Genomic DNA, 25641 nt, shown 5'->3' with positions numbered 1-25641 from the left:
CTAGGTCTCTTAGAAGGGGAGGTTGGCCTATCCCCTGATTAGAGTTATAAGATCTTCAGCCATTCTTATTTGTTTTTTAGGCATAGAGGCCTGAGCGTCGGTTTCTTAGGCATGGTTCGAGATTTTGGCCTAAATGAAGGAGGCGTCAGTTTAATATGCAAGTCCGTAGGCCTGAATACACCCTCAGAAGCCGATGCCTGCACAGCGGCTCCGGACCCATCCAAGGTAGAGACATCCGCAGGTTTCACAGTTGAAGCATCTCGCGGCATACCGGACTCCGGATGTGTCTCAGTAGAGGCCTGAGAGTCAGAAGTAGCAGGTATCAGGAGCTGCGAAAGCACCGGCGAACTGGTGAATGGCTTAGGAGAAGCGTCATCAGCAGCTTTGGACCGCGGCGTCCTGTCTCTGTCTTTATCTTTGCGTTTTTTCGGAATCCCGGTAGTCGGACGGCTAACCGACGACATTTCTGGATAATTAAACTGAGAACTGAAATATTTAGAGGCGAAAATATACTGATGATGGATAGTGTGCTGATTAAATAAAGCACAAAACCGACAGCAAGGTACGTTGTGGTCAGGGTCTAAGCAAGGAATAGAGTACGAATGAAAATCTTTGTGAGGTATTTGCTTTCCACAAGTAATACAGTTATTAACTTTTACTGACATCGATAAGGAGCAAGAAAAAGTTTCCCCAATGGGGTACTTAGCTTTAGTTGAAGACTTTGGTTCTGAAACTCAAAAAAAAAATTTCAGGAGTCGGCCGACCAGCACTTGCGAACTGCTTCTGCTTCGGGCACCACACGGCAAGAAAGACTGATGTAATGTATCAGCTGCATATTTTATACCCCTGACGACAAGGAAGAAGGGACAGCAACTGACGCAGGACCCAAGACTTTGTTAATCAGGCCGACTTGAGGGCTACTGCAAGCACATAACTCAAATTTAATGACTGCAACAGTGAAACACGAAGAACATCTCTGTAGCTCTGTCCTTCAGTCCATGGCTGAGGAGGAAATTCCTCTTCAGACATGGACTCGGGGACAGAGTTAGAGAGTTCCCTAAGTCCCTGTGTAGCCTGGTAAAGTGAGATAAATAGTTCAATGTTTGCAAAGCAAAGGTGGCAGAAGTGTAGACTCTCTTGCCAAATCTGTCCAAAGTCCTGTCAGGGGGATGGACAGTGGAGCTTTCCTAAGCCAGCTTTTTGGTGGCTGCCACAACAATCATGGCATCTAAAGGGGATCCCTTTGGTCCAATGAGATCTGTCTAGGGGGCCACTAAGTATCTTATCTGCTCATTTGGGAATGGGCTGTACAGCGTGTGGTTCCTTCCATGCCCTGGTAGATAGGTCAGTAAAAGCATCTGCAAGGGGGGACACCAAAGATGTAGATGGGCTGGATCTGAAATCCTCAAAAACCACTGTTTCCTCAGGTGGGGTTTTGGGCAGACCAACCATCTTTTTGACAGAGTATCTCTGAGATGTCTGCTAAGGCGACATCATCAGATGGAGATCTTGGGGACTCCTCCCCTTCCTCAAAATCAGTGTCTGTCATGATTGATTCCTGGGGGAATCCAGGTGTCCCTTTCCAGGGGACCTCCTAGGTGTGATACTCTGGGGAGGTATTGGAAGAAATTTGGGGTTCCACAGGTAGAAGAGATTGGAGGCTACCCTGGACTGGCTGTCCCAGTGGTAGACATGAGACCTCAGTCACAGATTCCAAGGAGGTGGGAATCGGATCCAATGGCGGGAGAACCAGGAGTCCCCTAGTGTGGGAGAGGATCCTCTCCACCACCTCAAGGGCAGATGGAATTAGAGGACCCAAAAGTCATCCCTCTGGAGCCAAAGCTTATGCAGCATACTTCTCCAGAGCCTCGGCTGTGAAGGAGGAGTCTGCTCAGAGCTGTTAAATGCCGAGGCTCTGAGGGGAAGCAACAGCTTCAAAAACTTCAGAGTTGAAGCCCCCCCAGACTCGACAGCTAGGCTTTGGTGCTGAGAAGCGGTCAGCACCAATAGCATCACGGAAATGATAGGACTCTAAGTAATGACAACTACTGGATCTGACATCTTAGTTCTTGGGGCCCATCAGATCCAATGACTGAAGCAGAAGGTTGGATCAGAGGAGCTACAGGATGGAAGGAATATCTGCTCATGGATCTGAAGGGGGGTGGAGCTGGCAAAACACCCATGTGGATCTATTTCTTCAGGAACTGTCGCATCACTCTATCCAACTCATTCTTAGACAAGCTATGAGAAGACCTGATGGATGAGTAAGATGATGGTGACCTGGACACTCTTTTGGGAGAGACCTCTTTGACAGGAGATCTCTGCGCCAAGATACCTGGCCCCGAAGTTGCATGGCGATCCGAAGGAGAATAGACTAGAGTTGTCGGATCCAAAGGTCTCAGATCAGAGGTTCACGGAGCCTTTTTAGGTGGCTCAGAGGATGAAGAGTTCTCTCCGGTGTTCCCGGGCATCCTTATGTTTCTTTACGGGGGCTTTGATCCCCCAAAGTGGAAGGCATAGCAGGAGAAGGCAGCAAGCCCTACAGGTTGAGCTTGTTCCTGTGGTCTACCAGTGCTCATGGATTAAAGCCCTAGCAAATGTTACAAGTACTGTTTAGGTCCGCTGGGTCTAGACAGTAAATGCACTCAACGTGGGCAACAGATAAGGGAATCTTGTGCCCACAGGAAGTGCATTTTTTTAAAACCCAAAGATTTATCTGGTTTATCAGCCATAGACACTACCCCAACTGTAAAGGAAGAAAGGAACCCGAAGGGCAAAAAACCACAAGAAAGGGAGAGGATAGCAAAACAGAAAAAAAACCCAAAAAACAAGAAAATCATGGCTCAAGGCTGACTTACGACTTATAAGTCCAAAGATTTGGGTTTGTGAAGGGCTGATCTTGTCTCCTGAACCTGATTGACTTCTTCGAATCAGTCTCCAGAGCCGTGGACGAGTGTAAGGCGGTCCACACAGCCTATCTGCACCTTGCCAAGGCCTTTGACACCATCACCCAATCTGGAATTATAGATAGACTTACTAAGCTTGGCATTAATCCCTACGTCACTCGATGGGTTGCCAACTGGCTTACTTGTCAGAACCCACACTGTAAAAGTAGCCGATTTCAAATCCAGCTCCAGACAAGTGACAAGTGGAGTAACTCAGGGTTCAGTCCTGGGACTGCTCTTGTTTGGCATCTACTTCTCTGAAGTACTGGCTAACAAAGTTGGCAGATGACTGCAAACTGGGAGCCAGTACTGAATCCCCAAATTATGTGGATACGCTACAAAAGTGCCTTAAAGAAACAGATGCTTGGTACAAGAGCCATGGGCTCAAGCTCAATGCCAAGAAATGTATAGTTATCCCCTTTGGGAAAAAAACATGTACCCATGAATTACCACATAGGTGGCAGTACACTAAACACCAAAAGTGTGATAAGAGACTTAGGGACACGTGGACATTGGTCTCACCTTCGATAACCACATCGCCACAACAGTCAGGAAATCCTATGTGGCACACCTCATCACTAAGGGCTTTTCATCCAGAAAAAAGGAGGTCATTGTCTCACTGTACATATTCCTCATTAGGCCCATTATAGAATACAATGCCCCGTTTGGTATGTACCTCTCAAGACATCTGCAACAACTGGAAAGGCCGCAGAAATACCTCACTAAAAGAATCACAGGCCTAAAGCAGATGCCCTATGCTGACCCCCTTAAAAACTCCAGCTATACTCTGTTGCATATCGTCTACTCAGAGGCAATCTCTGCTTAACATACAAGGTCATGTCAAACCCAGAGCTGTTGGACATGCTACACTTAAATCCCAATCCCTCTGAGCCACACGCTCCAGGGATCTAAACCTTATCACAATAAACAAAACATGATGGAGGGATAGGTTCCTGTCCCAGACACTCCCCAGACTCTGGAATAGACTGCCCATACATGTGAAGCAGAGCACCTCTTTGGCCCTCTTCAAAAGAGATCTTGATGATTGGATGGGAGAAAGGAAATTCACCCTGGGGATCATGTCAGTCGCCCTGCTGGACAGGGATCCAGGGAAGTAAATAGTGTGGGAAGAAACAGCCAGGGAATTGTTATGGCTAGGCTTGTATAGGCCCTAGGGCTGATAGCCTACTACCAACCTATAAATTAGCTAGGAGCTCATGAGCAGCAAAGCCTCAATAACTCCACAATGAGCAGCAAATGAGATCAGAGGTAATTTGGGGGGAATGAGGTATTATGGTTAGGAGAGGAGAAACTCGAGCTTCGAATCCTAAGTTTGTAAAATGGCTGAGTTGGATCTGAGGATCATATCCGAAACCCACAGGTTGAGGAACGAATGAAAATGAGAACATCAGATTAATGGATTGCTTTCTGAGATAAACTTTGGCTCTCAATACTCTAAATAGGACAAAGCTGGTAAAGGAAAGTGAATATTTCTTCCAGACACAACAAATACACCTTACAAAATAAAACAATACTCTGAGCCAAAGTAGATCCATTCACTTACTTTTCTCCATTAAAAAAAAAAAAAAACAAGGCATGCCCTGAATGTTCAATATTGGTTGTAAACACTGACAAGACTATGCTTATATTTCTGCACGTTAGGATGAAGCACTGTGTCACTAAACATGAGTAGCAAACTGAGTATTATACAAGCAAGCAGCATGACACAGAGGGCTACCAAGAACCACTGCAAAGTTTAACTAGCTTGCAGAATAATAACTATGTGGAAAAAGAAGCACATACCGCAGGCATCCCGTCATACAGTGTCCCATTTTGGAATATGAAAAATGCAAAATATGTCAAATACTATAAAACGTTACTGGACATTACTCATACCCATACTACAATCACTACTAAACCATATACTGAAACTGTATTTAAATCACATAGTTCTATTTTTTTTTGATTGTATAGCTGACATACAATGCAAATGCAGACTATTTCTAAACATGTTAATGAACTTAAAAATGGCCACCTTCTAGCTTTTTCCTACCACCGTAAACAACAGCACTATTGCTGCTTAGTTACAGCTCATAATACCATTGTTTTAGAGAGAGGTCATTTAGAAGCTTCAAGACATCTCTGACAAATCAATGTGTAAAATTAATTATTGTAAACAATGTTATACGCAGCAGTTCAAGCGAATGCAGTCTGTTACACTTAGTAGTGTAGTACTGCACTGAGTTCACTTTGTTGTGCATTTTTTTTATAATGAACATATTTTATTTTGTACCACAGATAATGGCCAACAAATATAAATATTTGGGAGAAGGGATGCTACAACATTTATTTACATGTTTATACAGCAAGTATACTTCTTCCAACTGCACTGGTCTCTGTCTCTGCAAAGGGAACACTTTGGTTACTGTCTTTTATTTATTTTTATTTTTCCAGATTGGAGCAGGCTGTTATGTGGAATGCTCAGCCTTGACACAAAAAGGACTGAAGACAGTGTTTGATGAAGCCATTATTGCAATTCTAACTCCAAAGAAGAACACTTTGAAAAACAGACTGGGCTCCAGGTGTATAAACTGCTGCTTGATCACGTGAGACAGATTTGTAGGTGTAGACCAGGCCCACTGTGAACGATGAGGTACAGCCATGCCATACTGCTGCAGAAACTTCTGCAGTAAAAGCTCACGGACTGAACCTGTGCAACAGTCTATGATGCTGCCAACAGAATCTTGGCCATCTTTACAAGTGATACTTTATTTTTTCAACAAATCCAAACTCTCAGGGGTTATTCAAAAAAGTTTATACTAACATTGTTACAAATTCGAAGTAAAAAATGCAGTTCCCAAGGCCCACCGACACTTCACATTGGAGTATTCATATCTTCAGCTTTGAGCAGCTAAAATTATGCACAATCTGTATGGAGTGCTGTTGTCAACTGTTCACTTATCTGCTTTTGTATGTTAGTTGCTTTCTGTGCCAGTGTATCCAGAGTGGTGCAAAGAGGAGACCAACCACAAAGCCAAATGTTGCTCCCAATGAGCATGAAATGGGCCACACCTATGAGGAAAAACAAGTCAAGAAATCAGACACAGCATTCTTCTAATACATTGGATTTGATGAGCACAAATTTTTATCTTTTACCCAAATAAGAATACCTGATTTATATTTTAATGTATAATCTGCTTTCTAAGAATGCCAAATATGTAATCACTTTGTACAAAGAGGTACTATAAACACTAATTCTATACATTTTTCATTATGCAGAGTAATCATTAATGAGATAATTCTTTGTGGTTGTAGTCTCAGATGGAGAAAAGTTTGCACATGCCAGAGTTTTATCTGCACAACTGCTCCAGTTTGGTTTACAGGCTACAATAAAAGCCTACACAGATTTTAAGTGATAATGGTCCTGTCATCCCTTGCGTCTCGTTATTACCTGGTGTGATAAAATAAGTGTTTCAGGGACTTACTTTTTATGGTACTAGTTTGCTAGTAGTCTACATAGCACCATTACAGGGGTTGTAACAATACAGAAGTAGTGGTTTGCCAGTAAACTACTCTGTCTAGAATATGTCAGTATTGTGCTGTACAGTACTGCTGCCCTATCAGAAAGATGAAATGCTATAATGAAAGTCCTAAGCTTTGAAAAGTAAACAGCAGTTCATTGACAAAAACAGCAAATTCCAAAGCTTGCTGTTGCACCTTTCAAGCATTTTTACAGGAAGACTTCACCCGCTTTGCCTCAACAGCCCTACTGTTTAAACAAGAAGTTATGTACTCACCATAACGTTCGATGTATGTAGTCCATCTCACCTCACATTCTTACCCGTGGGTTTGGAGCCAAATATCAGCTCCGACTCGGCCAAACTTTTCTAGCTCGAAGTCTTCTATTGGCTGGGCTAAGCAGGTATCCCATGCTGCACTGCTCCATATCCCCAGATCTAGTTTGCTGCGAACACTCATTCATACCCCATTAATAACAACATCCAGGTAAAGAAGAATAAGCTAAAAGTGAAGGGAACACTGTAAATAAAACCTAACCTCCAGATCCTCCAGGAAGGGGGGAGGGTAAGTAAGAATGTGAGGCGAGATGGACTACATACATCAAACGTTATGGTGAGTACATAACTTCTTGATGTTATGTAGTCCAATCTCGCCTACATTCTTACCCGTGGGACAGCGTCCCTAGCCCCTACATCATGGGAGGCTCATAAGAAGATACTCCTGAGTACTGTGGAACCAAAGGAAGACCTGCCCCTAGATACCACGTCCAACTTGTAATGAGTAACAAATGTGTGAGGAGAAGCCCAAGTAGCTGCCGCACAAATATCATCCATAGACAATCTGGCATGATAGGCTGTAGATGTAGATACAGCCCGAGTAGAGTGAGCACTGACCGGAAACAGTAGGTCTTTACCTCCTGTGGAATAAGCAAAAGAGATGCAACTGGAAATCCATCTGGATAGGGTGACTTTGCAGACAGGGGACACAATTTTGTTTTCTGAAAAGGAGACAAATAGTTAATCAGATTTTTGGAGATCTTTAGTTCGGTGCAGATAGAAACGTAACTGTCTGTGTACATCCAATTGATGAAATTTAAATTCTGCCTTGTTTGAAAAATGGGGAAAAAATACTGGCAACTCAACAGATTGATTAAGATTAGATTATGGACGCCACTTTAGGAAGAAAGGAAGGGTTTGGTCTAAGAGAAACCCTGTCCTTATGAAAGATCAAGTATGAAGGTTTGATAGAAAGGGCTTGAATTTCTGAAACTCGCCTGGCCGAAGTGATGGCTGTTAAAAAGGCAGTTTTCCAGGTAAAGAATTTTAAGTCGCAGGTAGCTGCAGGCTCGAAGGGTGGTGAAGTAAGGGCTTGCAGGACAAAATTTAGATCCCAGGGCATGATAGGTTCTGAGACCGGAGGACCGAGTAATAGAGTGCCCTTCAGGAAAGCCTTACAGAATCTGTGAGCCATCAGACTAGGCTCATTAGCAACATGAAAGTTAGAAATTGCTGCCAAGTGAACTTTAATGGTAGCTGACGCTGAGCCCTGATGGAAAAGCACAGACAAAAACTCGAAGACTGAAGCAATTAGGCCTGTGTAAGGGTAAATTACTTGGGTATGAGCCCAAATAGAAAACCTCTTCCATTTGCTAGAATAAATCTTCCTAGTAGAGGGCTTATGAGAGGAAGATAAAATATGAACTACCTCAGGTGAAAAGTGATGAAGCCTAACTAACGATGGAAGTGGAGTAGCCAGGCTGTCAACTGGAGAGTCCGCAGAGAGGGGTGGAACTGTCCCGACATGTGTGTCAGTAAATCTGGTTGTGGGTCCAGAATCCAAGGTGTGTCCACAGTGTAGGGGTGGAGAAAGGGGAACCAGACTTGATGAGGCCAGTGTGGAGCAATCAGAATCATTCTGCTTCCCAAGGATTGCGCTTTCTGAATCACTTTTGATAGCAAGGGAAAAGGAGGGAAAGCATAAAGCAGACCGGAGGGCCAATCGTGAACTAGAGCATCCCTGGGTGACTCCCCCTGTGGGGAGATCAGCATGAAGTAGCTGCTGCATTTGGCACTGAGGGGGCTGGCAAAAAGGTCGCAGCAAGGCTGACCCCATCTGCTGAAGATTTGTTCTGCAACTAGACGATTCAGGGACCACTCGTAAGGCATCAGAATAGCTCTGCTTAGCCTGTCCACTATCACGGACTTCCCCGGAATGTGCATTGCCACCAGAAACCGTTGGGAAGATACTGCTCACTGCCACACTCGCTTGGCCTCTCTGCACAGGGGGTATGATCTGGTTTGCCCCTGCTTGTTCAGATACCACACCACTGACATGTTGTTTGAGTGCATTGCAATAGTCCCTAGAGGTAGAAAGCTCTGAAGTGCCTGCAATGCAAGTAGCACTGCCCTCATCTCTAGAACATTGACATGCAGATGTATCTCGTGATCTTGCCACGTGCCTTGGACTGTCCTGCTGAGATAATGCCCCCTCACCCCATCTGGGAGGCGTCCGTGGTCACTGTGGCAACCAGGGTTGGTGGAACAAATGGTTTTCCCCTGTCCAGATTGTTGGTGCAAAGCCACCATCTGAGATCCTGTTTGCATCTGTCCATGAGAAAAATAGGGTGGGAAACTGGAAGTTTTTGGAGAGACCATTGAGAAAAAAGGAGCCTCATGTGCAATCTGGTAGAGGGACTGACATAATTGTTGCTGCCATAGTCCCCAGGAGTTGAAGAACCAATCTTGCCTTCGCTTTCCTCCGGGGAAGCGAGGGGTGCACCTGTTGCTGTAAGACTGATTCTTTCCTGCGGTAGAAAGGCTCGCATTTGAATGGTGTCTAACTCTGCACCTATAAAAATGACACGCTGTGAGGACAACAAGGCAGATTTTTCCCAGTTCAGTGTTATGCCCAACTGTTGACTGAGAGTGATGGTAGCGTCCCTGGTTTGGATTAGTAGATGCCTGGTGGGGGTGGTAAGGAGCCAGTCATCCAGATACGGAAACACTTGGAATCCTAGACGTCTCAAGTGAGCTGTCACCACCGCCATACACTTGGTGAACACCCTGGGGGCTGTGCTGAGACCAAAGGGCAGGGCTCGAAACTAGAAATGACTGGCTCCCAGCCGGAAGCGTAGGTGACTCCTGGATGCCCTGTCCATTTTGACATGGTAGTAAGCATCCTTGAGGTCGATGGAGCACATCCATACTTCTTCTCCCAACAATGGGAGAATCGATTGTAGTGTGACCATATGGAACCTGGACTTCTGTACATGTGCTCAGTTGGCTGAGATCTAATATGGGTCTCAGGTCCCCTGTTCTTTTCGGCACCAAAAAGAATCTTGAGTAAGTCCCTAATCCGATCTGGTCTGAGGGGACATGCTGGATGGCTACCTTTCCTAGCAGCTTTGAAACCTCTGAAGCTGCGTGATCCCTTTGACTGGGTGGAACGTCCGGGATTTTCCTGACTGGAGGTGGGGTCTGAAGAAAAGGGGATGACATAACCTCCAGAAATTATTCGTAATACCCATCGGTCCTGGGTGATGCTTTGCTAGGCTTCCGGGTATAACGATATTCGACCCCGACTGGCTCTGGAAACGCACAGTCATGCACCCCATCAGGAACGATGGTAGGGAGAGCTGCGAAAGGAATCACAGTCTCCCAAATTACGGGGGCCCCCTCTGCCTCTAGGGTGGCGTCTCCCTGAATAGCCTCCCCTCCTCTGCCTCTGGAGGGGGACTCACCTTGTGCACCAGGAAAAAACCTCTGTGATTTTTTTGAACCACATCTTCCCACCAGCTGGGCCTTGGGCTAAGGCCTAGAGGGAAGGGAAAAACGGACCCCTACAGCAGACAGGGTCTTTCCCTCTTGCTCGCACCTGGTGAGGGTGTCTTTCACTTTGGTTCTGAACAAAGAAGAACCATCAAAGGGGCATCAGTGAAAGAAGATTTGAAGGCCTCCGCGAAATGACAAAGGCGCAGCCAGGCTTGCCTTCTAAGGGCAACTCCTGAGCTTGCTGCCCTACTCGCTCCCTTGGCTACATATGAAATGAGCCACATGGAGGAGTTAACGATGGAGTTGAGGGTAGACACCTGGGCGTTAACCGTCTGGGCCGCCACCTCAGGCACGTTACCCGCAAGAGTATCTCCTAACTCCTTGAGGAGATCTCTCTGGAGCCGAGTAAAATGAGACAGGTAGCTCAGTGACCGTAAGGTAAAGGTTGCTGACGAGATGGTACGCTTCCCGTACCGGTCCATGGTCCGAGACTCCTTGTTGGCCGCCGCCACCACCATGGCATCCACAGGGACTCCTTTGTACAAAAACTCCTTAACCGGGGGAGCAGAAAGAAATTTATTGGGTCTCCTGGGTACGGGTTCCACAGAATCAGGGTTCTCCCACACCCTCCGACAAATTAAATCTAGGAGCTCGAAGGGTGGGGGACACCCAGGAGGCAGAGGGCTGAGCACCAAAGGCCTTTAGGAAGACCGACTCCTCCTCGGAGGGGGCTTTGGACAGCCAGTCACCTCTTTGTTTCAATATTTCCAGGATGTCGGAGAAAGAAACCTCATCAGAGGATGACTAGGGGGACCCCTCCAATTCCTTAAGGTCAGTATCTGAGGTGAGAGACTCATCCTGGGAGTCTATGTGCTTCCTCTTGCACGTTTTCTTTCTAGGGGGCTCCTCAGGCAAGAACTGTGAAGGGCCCTCAGAAACTTGGGGACCACTCGTGGGGATATCCCTAGGCCTTGGGGCTCTGTCTACAGATAGGTGGTGATCAGAGGCTCTCACCGGAGTGGTAGGGGACAGAACGACCGACCCGCATGATGTAGCTGATGATCTGGCCAGCGCAGTCCGCATGGCCTCAAAGGCACCCCCCCCCCGAGTCCGAGGACCGTCCAGTCTCCGAGACCATGACAGGAGTCGGGGTTCCTCGAGTCGAGGCATTGAGCGGGAGACTAGGAACCGAAATGTGTCCCGAGGTGTCCCCCTCGGGCCCGACTGAAGAATCCCGAGTCCTGAACCCCATGGACGGCGCCGGAACCGACCTAGGAACATCACATGGAGCGGAACATTCTGCCTCCGAAGACAGAGATGCGCTCGGAGGAGGAATGATCAAAGAAGGTATCAGAATGGGCTCTGAAGCCGACTGGGATGGAGCCGAAAACAATTTTGCTAAAACCGGTGACTGGAGGAGCCTCTGCACCACCCTATCGACATCCACATCTGAAAGAGTCCTGGAGGATTTGGAGGACAGGGAGGGAGATCGAGATCTCCTCTCAGTTGACACTGGTCTAATACTGGGCGATCGGCTACAAGGAGGTTCCAATATAATTGGAGCCGACGCTGGTTCCATCAACACCGACACTTCCTGCGGCCCCGAGGACAGTGGAGCCGAGAAGGTCGAAGCAAGTTTTGTGACTATCTCCGGTGGCTCCGAGGAAACTGAAGGAGCTGGAGATCTCTTTTTTGACTTTGAGGATTTCGATTTAGAACTGGAAGCAGAATCCATGGCCTCTTTGAACGAGGGTTTCAAAAGTCCCTTTAGAATTAGCTTATTCTTTCTTTCTTGAAGCACCCTGGGACTAAAAGCATGGCAGAAGCTGCAGGACTCCTGCAGATGGATTGCTCCCAGGCAATAAACACAAACAGAATGTAACCACACTTAGAGCATTTTTTAAAACCCGAAGGTTTGTGCTCCTTGGAATCTTTGGACATACTTTAAAACAAGTAATCACAAATACCACAACAATGAAGAAGTCACTGTCTGACAGGAAAAACGACACAGACACGCAAAACACCACTAAGCGCGGGAACAAGTTTTTACACAACACACACACACAATCCTCAGAAGGGACACACACTGAGACGACCAGGGCTAAAAACCTCTAACTAAAACGGTATTTTTTAACCACATACACAGAAGGGAAACAGACAATAAAACCTCTAAATCAAACGGTTTTAGAAGAGAAACACAGGACAAGAGGGGAGGACTAGGTCCTCTAACTAAAACGAGCCTAGCCCGATAGAACAGTTAGTGGGATACCACAATCACACTACAGAAATACTAACACAACACCAATCAGAAATAGCTATTAAAATAGCTTTTTGTTTGTAACCCGTTTTCTCAGAATAACAAGAAAAAAAAGGGTACTTAGCCACAGCCAAGAGTGAGACCACATTCGAGCTACACGAGCGGCAAACGAGATCTGGGGATATGGAGCAGTGCAGCATGGGATACCTGCTTAGCCCAGCCAATAGAAGACTTCGAGCTAGAAAAGTTTGGCAGAGTCGAAGCCGATATTCGGCTCTGAACCCACAGGTAAGAATGTAGGTGAGATTGGACTAAATAACATCAATAGATAAATTACTACAGCGAAGAATAGAAGGAATTGCCTGAAGTACAGGGAACTCAGACTTGGTATGCATACCAGCAGTTGCACGTGTAGTTCCGCCATGTCACAAAGCAAAGTTATGGTGCCTAGAATTTGAAGAGGCACACCACAGAATGGGTAATCATCCATCCATCCATAACCCCTTTTCCCCAAATTTACACATGGGATTGGCCACTAAGCATCAGTTTTCAATTTTCTGCCAGATCACTTCTAACTTTCCAAAGCTTCAGAGGATGTGAAGAGATTCCCTCACTGCTAAACCAAAATCTGGCAGTTTAATTCTTTAGGTCCTTTGTCTTCCAAAGAGGGGACATAAAAGTTCTGATCACTTACGTACAGTACAGTGTCAGAAACTTTTTGAAAGAGTCAAAGATGTTTTGCTTTTTTGAGACTGGTTCTTTGCAGGAAGAAAATATTCATTTCTTAAATAATTGCACATGTATTATGTTCTTATCTTTCTTGTTGTTCCTGTAAGTTCTACTATAAATGCTGCTTCAAACCTATCATTCAAAGAGCTAAAAGGCAGAATTATCTGTAGTATGCATTACAACAGCTCAGTTCTTGACACTACAGCAGTAGAAAGAGAAGACAAGAGTCTACCAGGGTCACAGAGAACGAAATGCTGTGAACGTGACTACCAGTACACCAACATAATATTCTGAAATAAGTTTGAGAATTCGTTTTATACCAGTTTTTAGTCCCTTCTGAGAGCACATTTTCATATTATAGTGTGTTTTTTTTTTTTAATACCAGCGTGTTGCTTTCCTTTCCTGCACATATTTTTTTTAGATTTTTCATCGATTTGTTTCTTACCTTGACCACCATCTTGCACCCCTCATCACAACCATTTAACATCTAACAGCAATACACAATATGGGATTTCTTAGTGCAAAGCTAAGACATAAAACTTTCCTTTATTCTTTCTACATTAGATACTGCATTCTAAGGAAAAAGGCATAACAAGAGGGCATATGATACTGGTGTTGTCAGGTTTCAATCAAGTCCTAGGCACTCCAGTTACACTTCCACTCATTCTCACTTAGCTGAGAATGTACTACACACACACTTCAGCTGACTGTAAAGAACGTATGGTAAGTGACCTTTGGTGTATTCAGTATTGTCTGCAAGCACTGGCAGTCCTCATAATTCAGGTAAGGCTCCAATTCTATTTTACTTATGAAACAAGAAAACTAGCACAGACTGTACTGATGTTTGGCTTCTGTCTAATTAAACTTGGACGTGATAACATATTGAGTGTACAAAATGAGTCTTGCAGCTGTGTGCCACAAAAAACAGTAAATGCATTATATTTTTCTCAAGTAGCCATTCTAAGCAAAAATGTCTTGTAAAGGCTGCGTTGTTTATTAAATCAAAAGTCTCCCTGTAACAGCCAACATGTTACAAAAATTGAAATTACTTTACATTGTTTTACACACTGAAAGGAAAGGAAAAAGTTGTATACATAAACTTAACCATAACAGAAGATGTTCTGATAGAACACTGCTACAGTAGCCTAAGCAATTTGGGTCCTACTCCTGCTATCAGCAAATTTTTCAAAGCTCAGGAGTGCCTTCTACGTGCTTTATCAGGAGCTTGAAAGGAGCTCCATATAAAGATAGTCATAGTGGAATAACTTTCTTTCCCCTAGAATGGAGGCAGCAGTCCTGAAGTAAACATGCCAGGAAAACATAACACAAATGTAACTATAGGCACATGGGTGTATACATCCACATCCTGGTAATAAAAAAAAACAGCCAAATAAGAGTTCTGGAGGACAGGGAATGTCTACTGCTATGGTAAGTTTACTTACACAAGTGTAATATGTTCAAAATGAGATCACTGTTGAAGTAGCCTAAGCTTTGTGGGTAGACTACCATAGCTTGGAAACTAAGAAAAGAGGAGGAAGTAAATTAAGGACTCAGGAAACCCTTGGAGGAGAGTCCTAGCTAAGCCTACTCTAGATCTAGAAAAGTTAGCTAGTTTGCTGTGTTTTACAAAAGTATGTCCAGAGAACCAAGATGCTGCCTCTAGACTACTACTGCAGTACAAAGAAATAGCATGACACAACTATATAAAAACTGTCTGCTTTGACACTGGTTGTCCATTTTTCTTTACTTCATAAAGAGGCAAAACAGCTGATCAGCTTTCCTGAAGGACTGAGCTTTGTCTAGGTAATACTTGAACTGCCTGTGGACATCCAGAGAATGAAGAATGTTTTCTCCCTGGTTTGTTGAGTCTTAAAAAAATGCAGGGACATTAATAGACTGACAAAGCAAACTCTGATGACACTTTTGAGTGTAAAATGATTAACATTTATTTTCTCAAAGCAGCCCGGTTCTTGTGAAAAATTAAATAAGGTTGACTCACCATAAGAGCTTAAGTCAAAAGTAATGAATACAACAGTCATCTATGTTATGAAGCTCAAATCAGCCTTAAGAGATGCTTCAAATGGAAAAACAGTAAGCTTTTCAAGCACAAAATTAAGATCTCAAGGAGGAGTAACCTATTCTCTTGGTGGACAGATATGTAAAACTTAAAAAAAAAAAAAAAAACTGCTCAACTTGAACACAGGAAGAAGGGGGGGGTCTAGGGGCAGACAAGCAGAAACGGCTGACAAATGAACCTTGATCTAGGAGTAAGGAAGGCCAGAGGATACCTCGCACACACAAAAAAATCAAGAACCAGAAGCAGGTGGGCCTTAAAAGGGTGCTGGTTCTTTGAATGGCATCAACTAGAAAATCTTTCCCACTTGCACACAATATGACTTAGTAGCATTTTTTTTGCCTCCTGCAATACACATACAGAAGAAAGGTGGCAAAAGTCTATCTTTTAGGCAGTCAACTGAAAATTTTTTAGGTTGGAGTATATCAAACAATCCCCGTCTTATGTGAGTAAATCCAGTCTGTGAGAAGACCATGGTAATTGCCCTTGGCCAAATTCAAAAGAAGGAATAAACACTGCTGCCTGGGTCCAAATCTTTGCGTAGTCTTCTAGATCCTTGGAAAGACCCTGGATATCTAAAGGGTGGAAAAACAAAGGAATATTCCCGCCAGAGGGAATGAGGAGTCCTGAAGCAGAGATTCTTTACTTGCCTGTTCCCAAGGAAGGCAAACAGATCTACTTGAGGTGTTCCCCACAATTCTTAGAAGACCCCAAATTAAAAACTTTCCATTCATGAGGGGTCTGTCCTGGTCCTGCTTAGCTCGTCTGATATCAAGTCAAGCTCTGATAAAATATATGAAGCCTGAAGAATCAAACTGGGCTGACTTGCTACCTCCCAGGCTATTACTGCAAGTCTGCAAAGGAGGTAAAGTTTTTGGTACCCCCCCCCCCATTTGTTTATGTCACATCAGAGTGGTGTTGTCTGTGAATATTTGTAACAGTCTTGGAAACCAGAGATGATCTAGGTCTTTTCTAAGCTTTTATAAATGCCATCATCTCTCTTGACATTTATGTGTTTTTGCCCATTAAGTTTGTTCAACAGAACATGCACTTTCACATGTTTGAAAACAAAACCAATTCCCAGGTTAAGTTTGAAGCATCTGTTCAGACTGAAGGGAGACCTGGATTGTGAAGGATCTGGCCTACCAACCATAAAACCTCCCTTCTTACAAAACCCAGTGTAGTGATCTGAAAGGATGAAGAAAACAAATGCTGATTCCAGAATGACCTCAGGTACCACTGGATTTTTCTCATGTAAAGGCTAGCCAGGGGAATCAGAAGAACCATAGAAGCCATATGCCTAAAAATCCTAGAAACTCTCTGGCATATACCTAGTTTTTATTGGAAAAACTCAGGAAGAACTTTTAGATAGTAAACCTTACAATAACAGTAGATGTTGGAATGATCAATGCTGCAGTAGCCTTGGAAATATGGGTTATATCCTGTCAAAGATATAACATCCGGACAGCTTCCAAAGCTTCAGGGCACCTTCCACATGCCCAAACCGTCAGGCACCTTGAGCTAAACTGACTAAAAGATAGGTTTGTGATTGAAGCCCATCAGAGTTTCCTGCCAGATGAGACAGGGATGCTGAACCCAAAAAGGACAATGCAATGAACAAAAAAATAAAGGTCCACACAACAAAAAACAAGGGGGTATGGAGGAAGGGAATGACTACTGCAAAACTGATCATTCGAACATCTACTGCTATGGTAGGTTTTACCTACACAACCATACTATGTTCATCATTTTTTTTCACTGCTGCAGTAGCCATAGCTATATGGGTAGATTACATTAGCCAACTACATTTGGGAGGTGGAAGGAAATGTACAGGAGCCCCTGGAGAAAGGTCCTAGCAAAGTTTGGTCTGGACCTAGAGAAGGAATCAAGCTTAAGGTGTTTTGTAAAAGACTACAGAGGACCAAGTAGCAGCTTCTACAATCCAACCCTTTTCAAAAAGCCATAGATGAAGCTAATGCCCTGATAGAGTGGGGGCCTTGACCCTGCCTGGAACAGTTTTGTTACAGTGAATATAACAAAAGGCAATAGCTTGAAACAAACAATTTGAAATAGTCTGTTTTGACACAGGTGGTATCTTCTTACCTTCACAAGAAATGAAAACTTGATCCATTGCGGCTGCTATGTAAAAAGCATACATAATGGACTATACTATCAAGATGGTACCCGAGGTGTATGTGGACATCTATGGTATGGAGTATCCTTTCTCTCTCATTTTTAGGTTCAGGAAAGAAAACTAAGGCAATCGTTAGTTTGGCTTAAAGTAAACTCAGATACCACTTTAAGCATAAAAGATGGTTTAGTTCTCAAAGAAACCCTGTCCCTAAGGAAAATGAGGTACTGTTGACCGAAGATCCGGTTGACACCATAAAACCATGCAACTTTAATACCCTTCTTGCAGAGGTCAGAACAATCAGTTCTGACCTCAGAAAGGCTCATCCAGACTCTGCTACACTTTGCTGTGAAGGAAAGGTTAGTTTGCTGTTATTTTTTGTATTTCTGTATTGCCTTTCTATATTTTGAATACTGTAGTTTGTTTTCTTTACCTTGTGTTTTGCTTGCATTCTGTTTAACAGCATATTAAAACTTCAAAAGAGACCACAGCTCTCTCTGTTCTGAGTCAGGCAGAATTTTCCTCCCTCCCACCCATTTAAGTTGTCTTGTTAAATACCACTGTCTTTCTAGTTGGCCGCCTCTTATGTTAATCTGACCATATATCTCATTTCTCTCTACTTTCACTGGCTTATGTGAGTAATCACAAAACCATCACTTCTGAAATCCCACCCCTTCAATTATTTAAATTTATTGGCCATCCTACAGTATTTCATAGTACCAAAATACAAAAGTAACCACCCCTTTCAGTCCATCTTGCTGTTTTAAAAATAGTAACTCTCCACTAAACCTTAACTTTTTAAACAGGTAAAACTCAAGTTACCTACTTTCATATCTAACTTCTCTAGTGCACACTGCAGAGTGCATTCTTTTCAATCTTACCTTTAAGCATCCCTGTTACTAGCACTTTCTCTAATACCTAAAAGATCATCTCTACTTGACTCCAAGTAGACTTTTCTCTATCTGTTAAACCTAGCACTTGCTCCTACAGTACTTATTACCTTGATACGGCACTCTTATAGATAGCACCCCAAAAGGCAAACCCCATTTCTGTCACCCGTCCCCGGAATCTCTTTTAAAGTTTTTGTCTAGTCCTTCTAGCATGTCGAGGGATCAGTTGCTAGTGTCCTCTCCTGCTCAGCTGGTGAACCTGGGAATATTGAGGCAATGTTACAATTGCCTCATGTACACAGACAACCCTCTCCTCCTCCCACAAAACACAAATACATGAGAGATGCAACTATACTTCCAAACTGGAGGCTGAGCTCTCTCAACATAGGACTGGCAAGACCAGTCAGGAGGAGAAGGTTACCACACACACTATAGACCCAGTCTCACATAGTACCATCACAACCTCAAATCATACACATAAACACACAAAGACATACTCGGCTCTGATCAAAAATCTACCAAAACAGCAGAGGCCACCAAAGCAGACACCCAAACAACCACCACCTCAGAACACAACACCTGCAACACATAGACCTCACAGTCAGAGTGTCAAACAGTCACAGCCCTTAAGGCCAAACACAATGCCAGACACACTAGTCATTGGTGACTCCATAGTCAGACACACTGGCGTCCGCTCACCAGACTGAGTAAGGAGAAGGTCACAGTAAGCTGCCTGTCGGGCGCTAGAATCCGCCACATAGCAAGCACTCAGGTCTCTCAACAGCAGGTACAAATATGACTCAGTCATTGTCCACGCTGGTGTAAACGACCTGAGGCGTACCTCCTTGGACTACATGAAAAGAGACATTGAGGAGCTCTCTGATTATGTAGCCCAGGCAGGTATGACCCTGACCTTGAGCAGTATCCTACCTTCACCAAGAATGATGCCACAATACAGAGATAAGATGATCAGCTTTAACAATTGGCTTAAACTCTGGTGTCATTCAAAGGGGATCCAATGTCTGTCTGCCTGGGATGACATGCTGGACAAGCCACGCTGCTTCAAGGGACGGCTTACACCTGTCACCCTGGGATTCCGGATATTGGCAAAGGCTCTTGCCACCCCATAGTGCCTTTTTAGGCAAGGCTCAAATTCTAAACCTACCACCCTAGAACACAAAAAGGAAAAAACTAAGGGTAATGCTGCTCAATGCCAGAAGTCTAAATCTCAAAATGCACGCACTCGAGGCCCTTCTCAGTATGGAGAACATCGATGTCTGTGCAGTGACAGAAACCTGGTTCAAGGCTCCTGAGAGCACCCCAGCACTATCAGGTTTTACCTCTTATCATGCGTTCCGCCCCAAAATCCGGACAATACCAAGAAAGGAGGGGTATCCATATTCATCAAAGACACCCACACCTCAAGACTGGTGGCAACGCACAATGCATCGGAGACCATCCAGGTGCAATTAACCATAGGCAAGACTGCTCTGCAAATTGTAGCATGTTACAGGCCACCCTCACAAACTCAGGAACCTCACATGGCCTTCCTGAAAACACTAGAGGATAAATGTATCACCAAACACCATCATACTAGGTGACTTCAATTACCCTAATATAGACTGGGAACACTACTCAAGCCCAAACACCCTAGCCCAAAAGTTCCTGGAATTCATAAACTCAAATGCCATGGAACAACTAGTCACCATCCCCACAAGAGGAGAAAACATACTTGATCTCATCATCACGAACATGGGAGCACAATGTTCAACACTGGAAGTATACCCCTCACTGGTGAGATCAGATCACAAACTAATCTCGCTGGAGGTCCTCATCCCACCCCACCTGAAATAAAAAGACCACAGTAAAGAACTTCAAGCCGACTTCACACTTCTAAAGACTAGTGTGGTCTCCTTTAAGGCCCCGAGCCGGAAAACAGTACTCAAGCCGCTGAATCACTTACAAATGCCTTCTACCAGCACCTGCAGGACTGCATGGATAAGGCAATCCCAAGCAAAACAAAGACTCTTTGTACCAAAGGCAAGCGTCCACTCTGGTGGACCCCAGCCATAAACAAACTCTACAACAAAAGGAGGAAGCTACTACAAGATAGAGCAAAATCCTTAAAAGGTAAGACACACTTGATCACTATAAGTAAAAACTAAGAGCTCTCATAAAATCATCCAAAGCAAATTTTGAGAGAAAAATAGCTAAAGACTCAAAAGACAATCATAAGGCCTTCTTTAGCTATGTTAGAAACCTGGGAGGAAACTCCCAGATATGCTCAGAACTAGTTCAAAATGATGTGAAGATTACTGATCCTACAGACATTGCCAACATACTGGCTGACAGGTTCAGTGCAAACTTCTCCCCAAAAGGAGAGATATCTATACCTGCAGCCCCCAAACATCTCCAACGCCCAAGTGAGAACTGCTCTCCAAAGCAAAAACACAGCATCCATGGGACCTGATGGTGTCCCCGGCTGTGTGCTCCACGAACTCAACGAGGAATTAAACCCACAGCTAGGACAGCTGTTTAATCATAGTCTTACCTCTGGATCGTGCCCAGGAGTGGCGCACTGCAACTGTGGTCCCACTTCACAAAGGCGGTGCCTCCACCGACCCTGGAAATTACCGCCCATTAGCTTGACAAGCCTTATCTGCAAAGCCATGGAGAGGATCATAATGGACCTCATAAATAAAGACATAGGGAATTTGCAGACTTTGGATCCATCCCAGTTTGGCTTTGTCAAAGGCAGATCATGCCTTCTAAACTTGGTTGACTTTTTGAAACAGTCACCAAAGCCATTGATGAGGAAAGGCAGTCCATACAGCCTACCTCGATCTGGCGAAGGCCTTTGATACAATACCCCACTCGGGTATCATTGAAAAACTCATCAGCTTAAATGTTAACCCATACATCACAAGATGGGTTGCAAACTGGCTGAGTGACAGAACCCACAGGGTCAGAGTTGCTGGCGCCATGTCAGACTCAAAGCCTGTCACAAGTGGTGTACCACAGGGCTCAGTCCTGGGCCCACTCTTGTTTGGCATCTACTTTTCAAGTACAAGCAAACACAGGAGGTTATGGCTGACAAAGTTTGCAGATGACTGCAAACTGGGCCATAGTAGAAAACACATCTGACACAGATATCCTTCAGAAGGGTCTCACAGAAACGGATAACTGGTGCCAGAGCCATGGCCTAAAGTCAAATGCCAAAAAATGCATAGTCATACCCTTCGGAAAAACAAGGTTACCCTAGCTACCAAATAGGTGGCAATCCACTGAGTACAGAAGAAGTTATCAGGGACCTGGGGACCCAGGTTGATAGTAGTCTGTCATTCGACACCCATGTAGCTAAAGTAGTTAGGAAGACCTTCTACACTGCCCACCTTATCATGAAGGGATTCTCATCTAGATCAAGGGAGGTCATAGTCTCCTATACTCATCACTCATCAGACCAATGATTGAGTACAATGCCCCATTCGAATGTATCTGACCCGACACTTGCAGCAGCTGGAGAGGCCACAAAGTTCCTCACCAAAAGGATAAAGGGTCTCAAACATCTGTCCTATGCTGCCCGACTGAAAGAACTCCAGCTCTATTCAGTCGCTTACGCTTGCTCAGAGGTGACCTTTGCCTAACATACAAGGCCATGTCAAACCCAGATTTGATGAATATGCTTCACCTCAAAAATCTAGATCCGTCAGAGCCACAAGGCGGAGACTTAAACCTCGACACGGCTATTAATAGGACGTGCTGGAGGGATAGATTCATCACCCAAAGACTCCCTATGCTGTGGAATAAAATCCCGGTATATGTGAGGCAGAGCACCTCGCTGGCCTTGTTCAAGAGAAATCTTGACCAATGGATGGGAGATATATACCCAGGGATTACCTCAGTGTCACTGCTCAACAGAGGCACAGCAAAATAATGGGTATAGTTCCCCATACTAAAGGGGTGGCGTAAGCCACAAAACTATGGGCTAGGCTTGTAAATGCCCTCGGGCAGATAGCCTAGTATGAACCTATGAACTGTTTTCCATGTTATGAAACTCAAGGCAACCAGGTTAGCTAGTTCAAATGAAGTAACTGTCAGCTTAGCTTCTCCCAAACAAAATTACGATCTCTAGGAGAAGCCACTGGTTTTCCTAGAGGCGTCTTAAGCAAAACCCCTTTCAAGAACATTTAAGACTGCATTGAAAGAGGAGGATCAAGGGCAGACATGCTGAAATGTCCAATACATGAACCTTGATAGAGAAAAAAAGAAAGGCCACAAGATAGCAACTCATACAGATATTGTTAAACAAGAGAACAACTAGGAATAAATGGGTGCTGATTATGGTGTGGTCACCAACTAGAAAACCTTTTCCATTTGATAATATAGAATTTTTAATAGCACACTTTCTTGTCACCATTGGTACCTGCTATGCATCCTCAGTAAACATGTGTGTAAAAGGAATTAAGCCCCATCATCCAGTCAGTCAACGGAAGTTGATTGATTCTGAGTTGTAGCAAACATCCCAGTTCTTGTGTAAGCAGATCCTGCCTGTAAGGAAGATTATGGTAATTGTCCATGGCTATTTCCAAAAGAAGGGAGAAAGTACAGTTGTGTACCTACCATAAATGTAGATGTTCGAGTGTATTCACTGTTGCAGTCATTACTCTTGGGTTATCCTGCTGGCAGGCGACCTTTGGTCGACCAGAATTCCAAAGTCTGGGTCCGGCGTCTTTTGCGGTCACCTCTTCCCTGACATCAGTGCGCCAGGGGTATAAAAGATGCAGCCGACGCCATTTTCTTCAGTTTTTCTTGCCCCAGATGTCAGGTGCCCCCAAACTGGTAGGGTGAAAAATAACATTTCCTTCATCTACAAGCAAATACACCAAATAGGTTGTATAGGATAGAGAAGTGCAGATAAGTCCCAGCAAAGAAGAAGGGGGATGGTGGGTGGGAAACCTGGACTGCAACAGTGAATACACTTGAACATCTACATTTATGGTAGGTACACAACTGTACTATGTTCGTGTTTCACTGTTGCAGTCATTACTCTTGGCTTGAATCCCAAAGCTGAGGAAGGGTGGCTGGGCTAAATAGGATTAGGAGAGGCTATGAGGCCCTGCAGGACTGCAGTGGCAAAGCCTGCTCTGGACTTAGAGTAAAGAGGTAAGTGGTAGTGCTTTGTGAAGGTGTGCACTGAACTCCAAGTTGCAGCCTCTAAGATATCTTTGGTTGGTACTCCTCTGAGGAAGGCTGCTGAGGTGGCTGCTGCTCTGGTGGAATGAGGCCTAATGCCCTTAGGCACTGATTTGCCATGTTGAAAATAGCAGAAACGGATGCAATGGGCTATCCATTTTGAAATAGTCGTTTTGAGATAGCCTTCCCTTGTGATCCTGCAGCATATGACACTAAAAGTTGCTCAGTCTTTCTGAAAGCTTTAGTTCTGTCCAAGTAGAAGCGTAATTGCCTGTGTATGTCCAAAGAATGCAGAATTTTCTCACCCTTGGTCTGTGGATTAGGATAAAAGGTTGGCAAGTGAATGGTTTGGTTGAGGGCCACACTGGACACCACCTTAGGCATAAATGTAGGGTTTGTCCTCAGAGAAACTCTGTCTGGATGAAAAATGATGAAAGGTTCCACAGCCATGAGTGCTTGTAACTCCGAGACTTGCCTTGCAGAGGTTATTGCTAGGAGCAGAGCTGTTTTCCAGGATAAGAATTTTATATCTGCTGTTGATGCTGGCTCGAAAGGAGGCAGTGTGAGTTTTTCCAAAACATAATTGAGGTCCTAGGCTGGGATTGATGCTCTCCTTGGAGGTCTAATGTTTTTGGCCCCTCTGAGGTACTGCCTTATTAAAGGATGAGAAAAAATAGGTGGTTCCATGTTGTAATGGGCTGAAATGGCAGAGGCATGAATCTTAATTGATGAGAAGGAAAGGCCTTTGTTCAGCATCTCAGTTGGGTATTGTAAAATCTGAGGGATATTTGGTACACACGTGTCAATGCCTTGTTCCTGGTTCCAAGCACATAATCTCTTCCATTTTTCTGCATAAGATTTTCTGGTGCTGGGCCTCCTGGCCTCCAAGATAACATCCATAACAGCTTTTGAAAGAGGAGTGTTCTGAATGGTTACATTATCCACCATGCTGCCAGATTTAAGGTCCTGAGTTGGCTGTGCAGGATCTGATTGTTTTGTTGGGTCAGCAAGTGAGGAGTTTGAGGCAGTATCCATGCTGGGCCATGAGACAAGCTCTTTAGGATTGGGTACCAGTGCTGGCGTGGCCAGTCTGGTGCGATCAATATCATTTTTGGCTTCTCTTGTCTGACCTTTAGGAGTACCCTGGGAAGGAGAGGCAGTGGGGGAAAAAGCATATACCGTTAGATTTTTCCAGCTGAAGGATAGGGCGTCCACTTTCCATGCTTGCTTGTGATAAATCCTTGTGCAAAATCTCTTCAATTGGCAGTTGTGAGGTGAGGCAAATACATCTATCTCTGGGCATCCCCATTTCCTTATTATCATGCTGAAGACTTGTGGATCCAGTTTCCATTCGTGGGGATCCGTGAGGTTTCTGCTTAGTTCGTCTGCCAGAGTATTTGTTTTTCTTGGCAGGAATTGTGCTTGCAGGTGAATTTGGAAAGCCAATGCTGTGTCCTATAAGGTCATTGCTCGTCTGCATAGGGGGTAGGAATGTGTACCTCCCTGCTTGTTTATGTACCCCATGACTGTAGTGTTGTCTGTCCTTATCATTAACTGTCCGGGATGAAGCAGGTCCTTGAAAGCTGTCAGGGCATTTTGAACAGCTAGCATCTCTTTTTGATTGATGTGAAGATGCATCTGGTTTGCAGACCATGTGCCCTGAATACATTTTCCTGTCATATGGGCTCCCCAGGCATAATCTGATGCATCCGTTGTCAGTGTCTGTCTGGCTGTGGGTAAGCTGAATGGCAGACCCTTGTTGTGGTGACAGGCTTCTGCCCACCATCAAAACTCCTGTTGTAGGCAGGGAATGAGTGCAATTACTGATGTTCTTCATTCCACATTGCTGCAGTCCTAACCATTGGGTAGTCCGCTGTCCAGTCGGCCCGAATACCAAAGTATATGGCTGACGTCGGTCAAGGCGCATTAGACTGACGTCAGTACGTCAGGGTACTAATGCGCATGACCGACGCCATATCTTCAGTCTTTTTTGCCGCATGGTCCGATGCAGAAGCAGTTCTTGCGAGTGCAGGTTGGCGTTCTGAAATATTTCCGAAGTCGGAGTTTCAGACCGAATCAAAGTTTAAGTACCCCGCTGGCGGGCATTTTGGTGTTTTCTTGCCTCAGTATTTA

The 25641-nt window shown here is 44.5% G+C and overlaps 2 protein-coding genes across 3 annotated transcripts in view; one reads left to right on the top strand and one right to left on the bottom strand.

Annotated features, from left to right (window-relative positions):
- RHOQ (ras homolog family member Q) overlaps positions 1-6357 on the top strand; it is a 792805-nt gene extending 786448 nt beyond the window's left edge. The window contains exon 5 of the mRNA XM_044059848.1: positions 5400-6357. Coding sequence (XP_043915783.1) covers positions 5400-5555 — 156 coding nt within the window. The 3' untranslated portion in view covers positions 5556-6357. The remainder of the gene's footprint in view (positions 1-5399) is intronic.
- The window catches only part of PIGF (phosphatidylinositol glycan anchor biosynthesis class F), a 242991-nt gene continuing 223253 nt past the window's right edge, over positions 5904-25641 (bottom strand). For both annotated transcript variants that reach the window (XM_044059819.1, XM_044059745.1), the window contains exon 6: positions 5904-6017. In XM_044059819.1, the coding sequence (XP_043915754.1) occupies positions 5904-6017 (114 nt within the window). The remainder of the gene's footprint in view (positions 6018-25641) is intronic.

The sequence above is a fragment of the Protopterus annectens genome, chromosome 1.part0 (assembly GCF_019279795.1).
Source record: "Protopterus annectens isolate FY-2018-M chromosome 1.part0, PAN1.0, whole genome shotgun sequence".
Lineage (NCBI taxonomy): Eukaryota > Metazoa > Chordata > Ceratodontiformes > Protopteridae > Protopterus > Protopterus annectens.
Note: the sequence above shows the minus strand (reverse complement) of the source record. Positions and strands in the feature narration are given on the sequence as shown.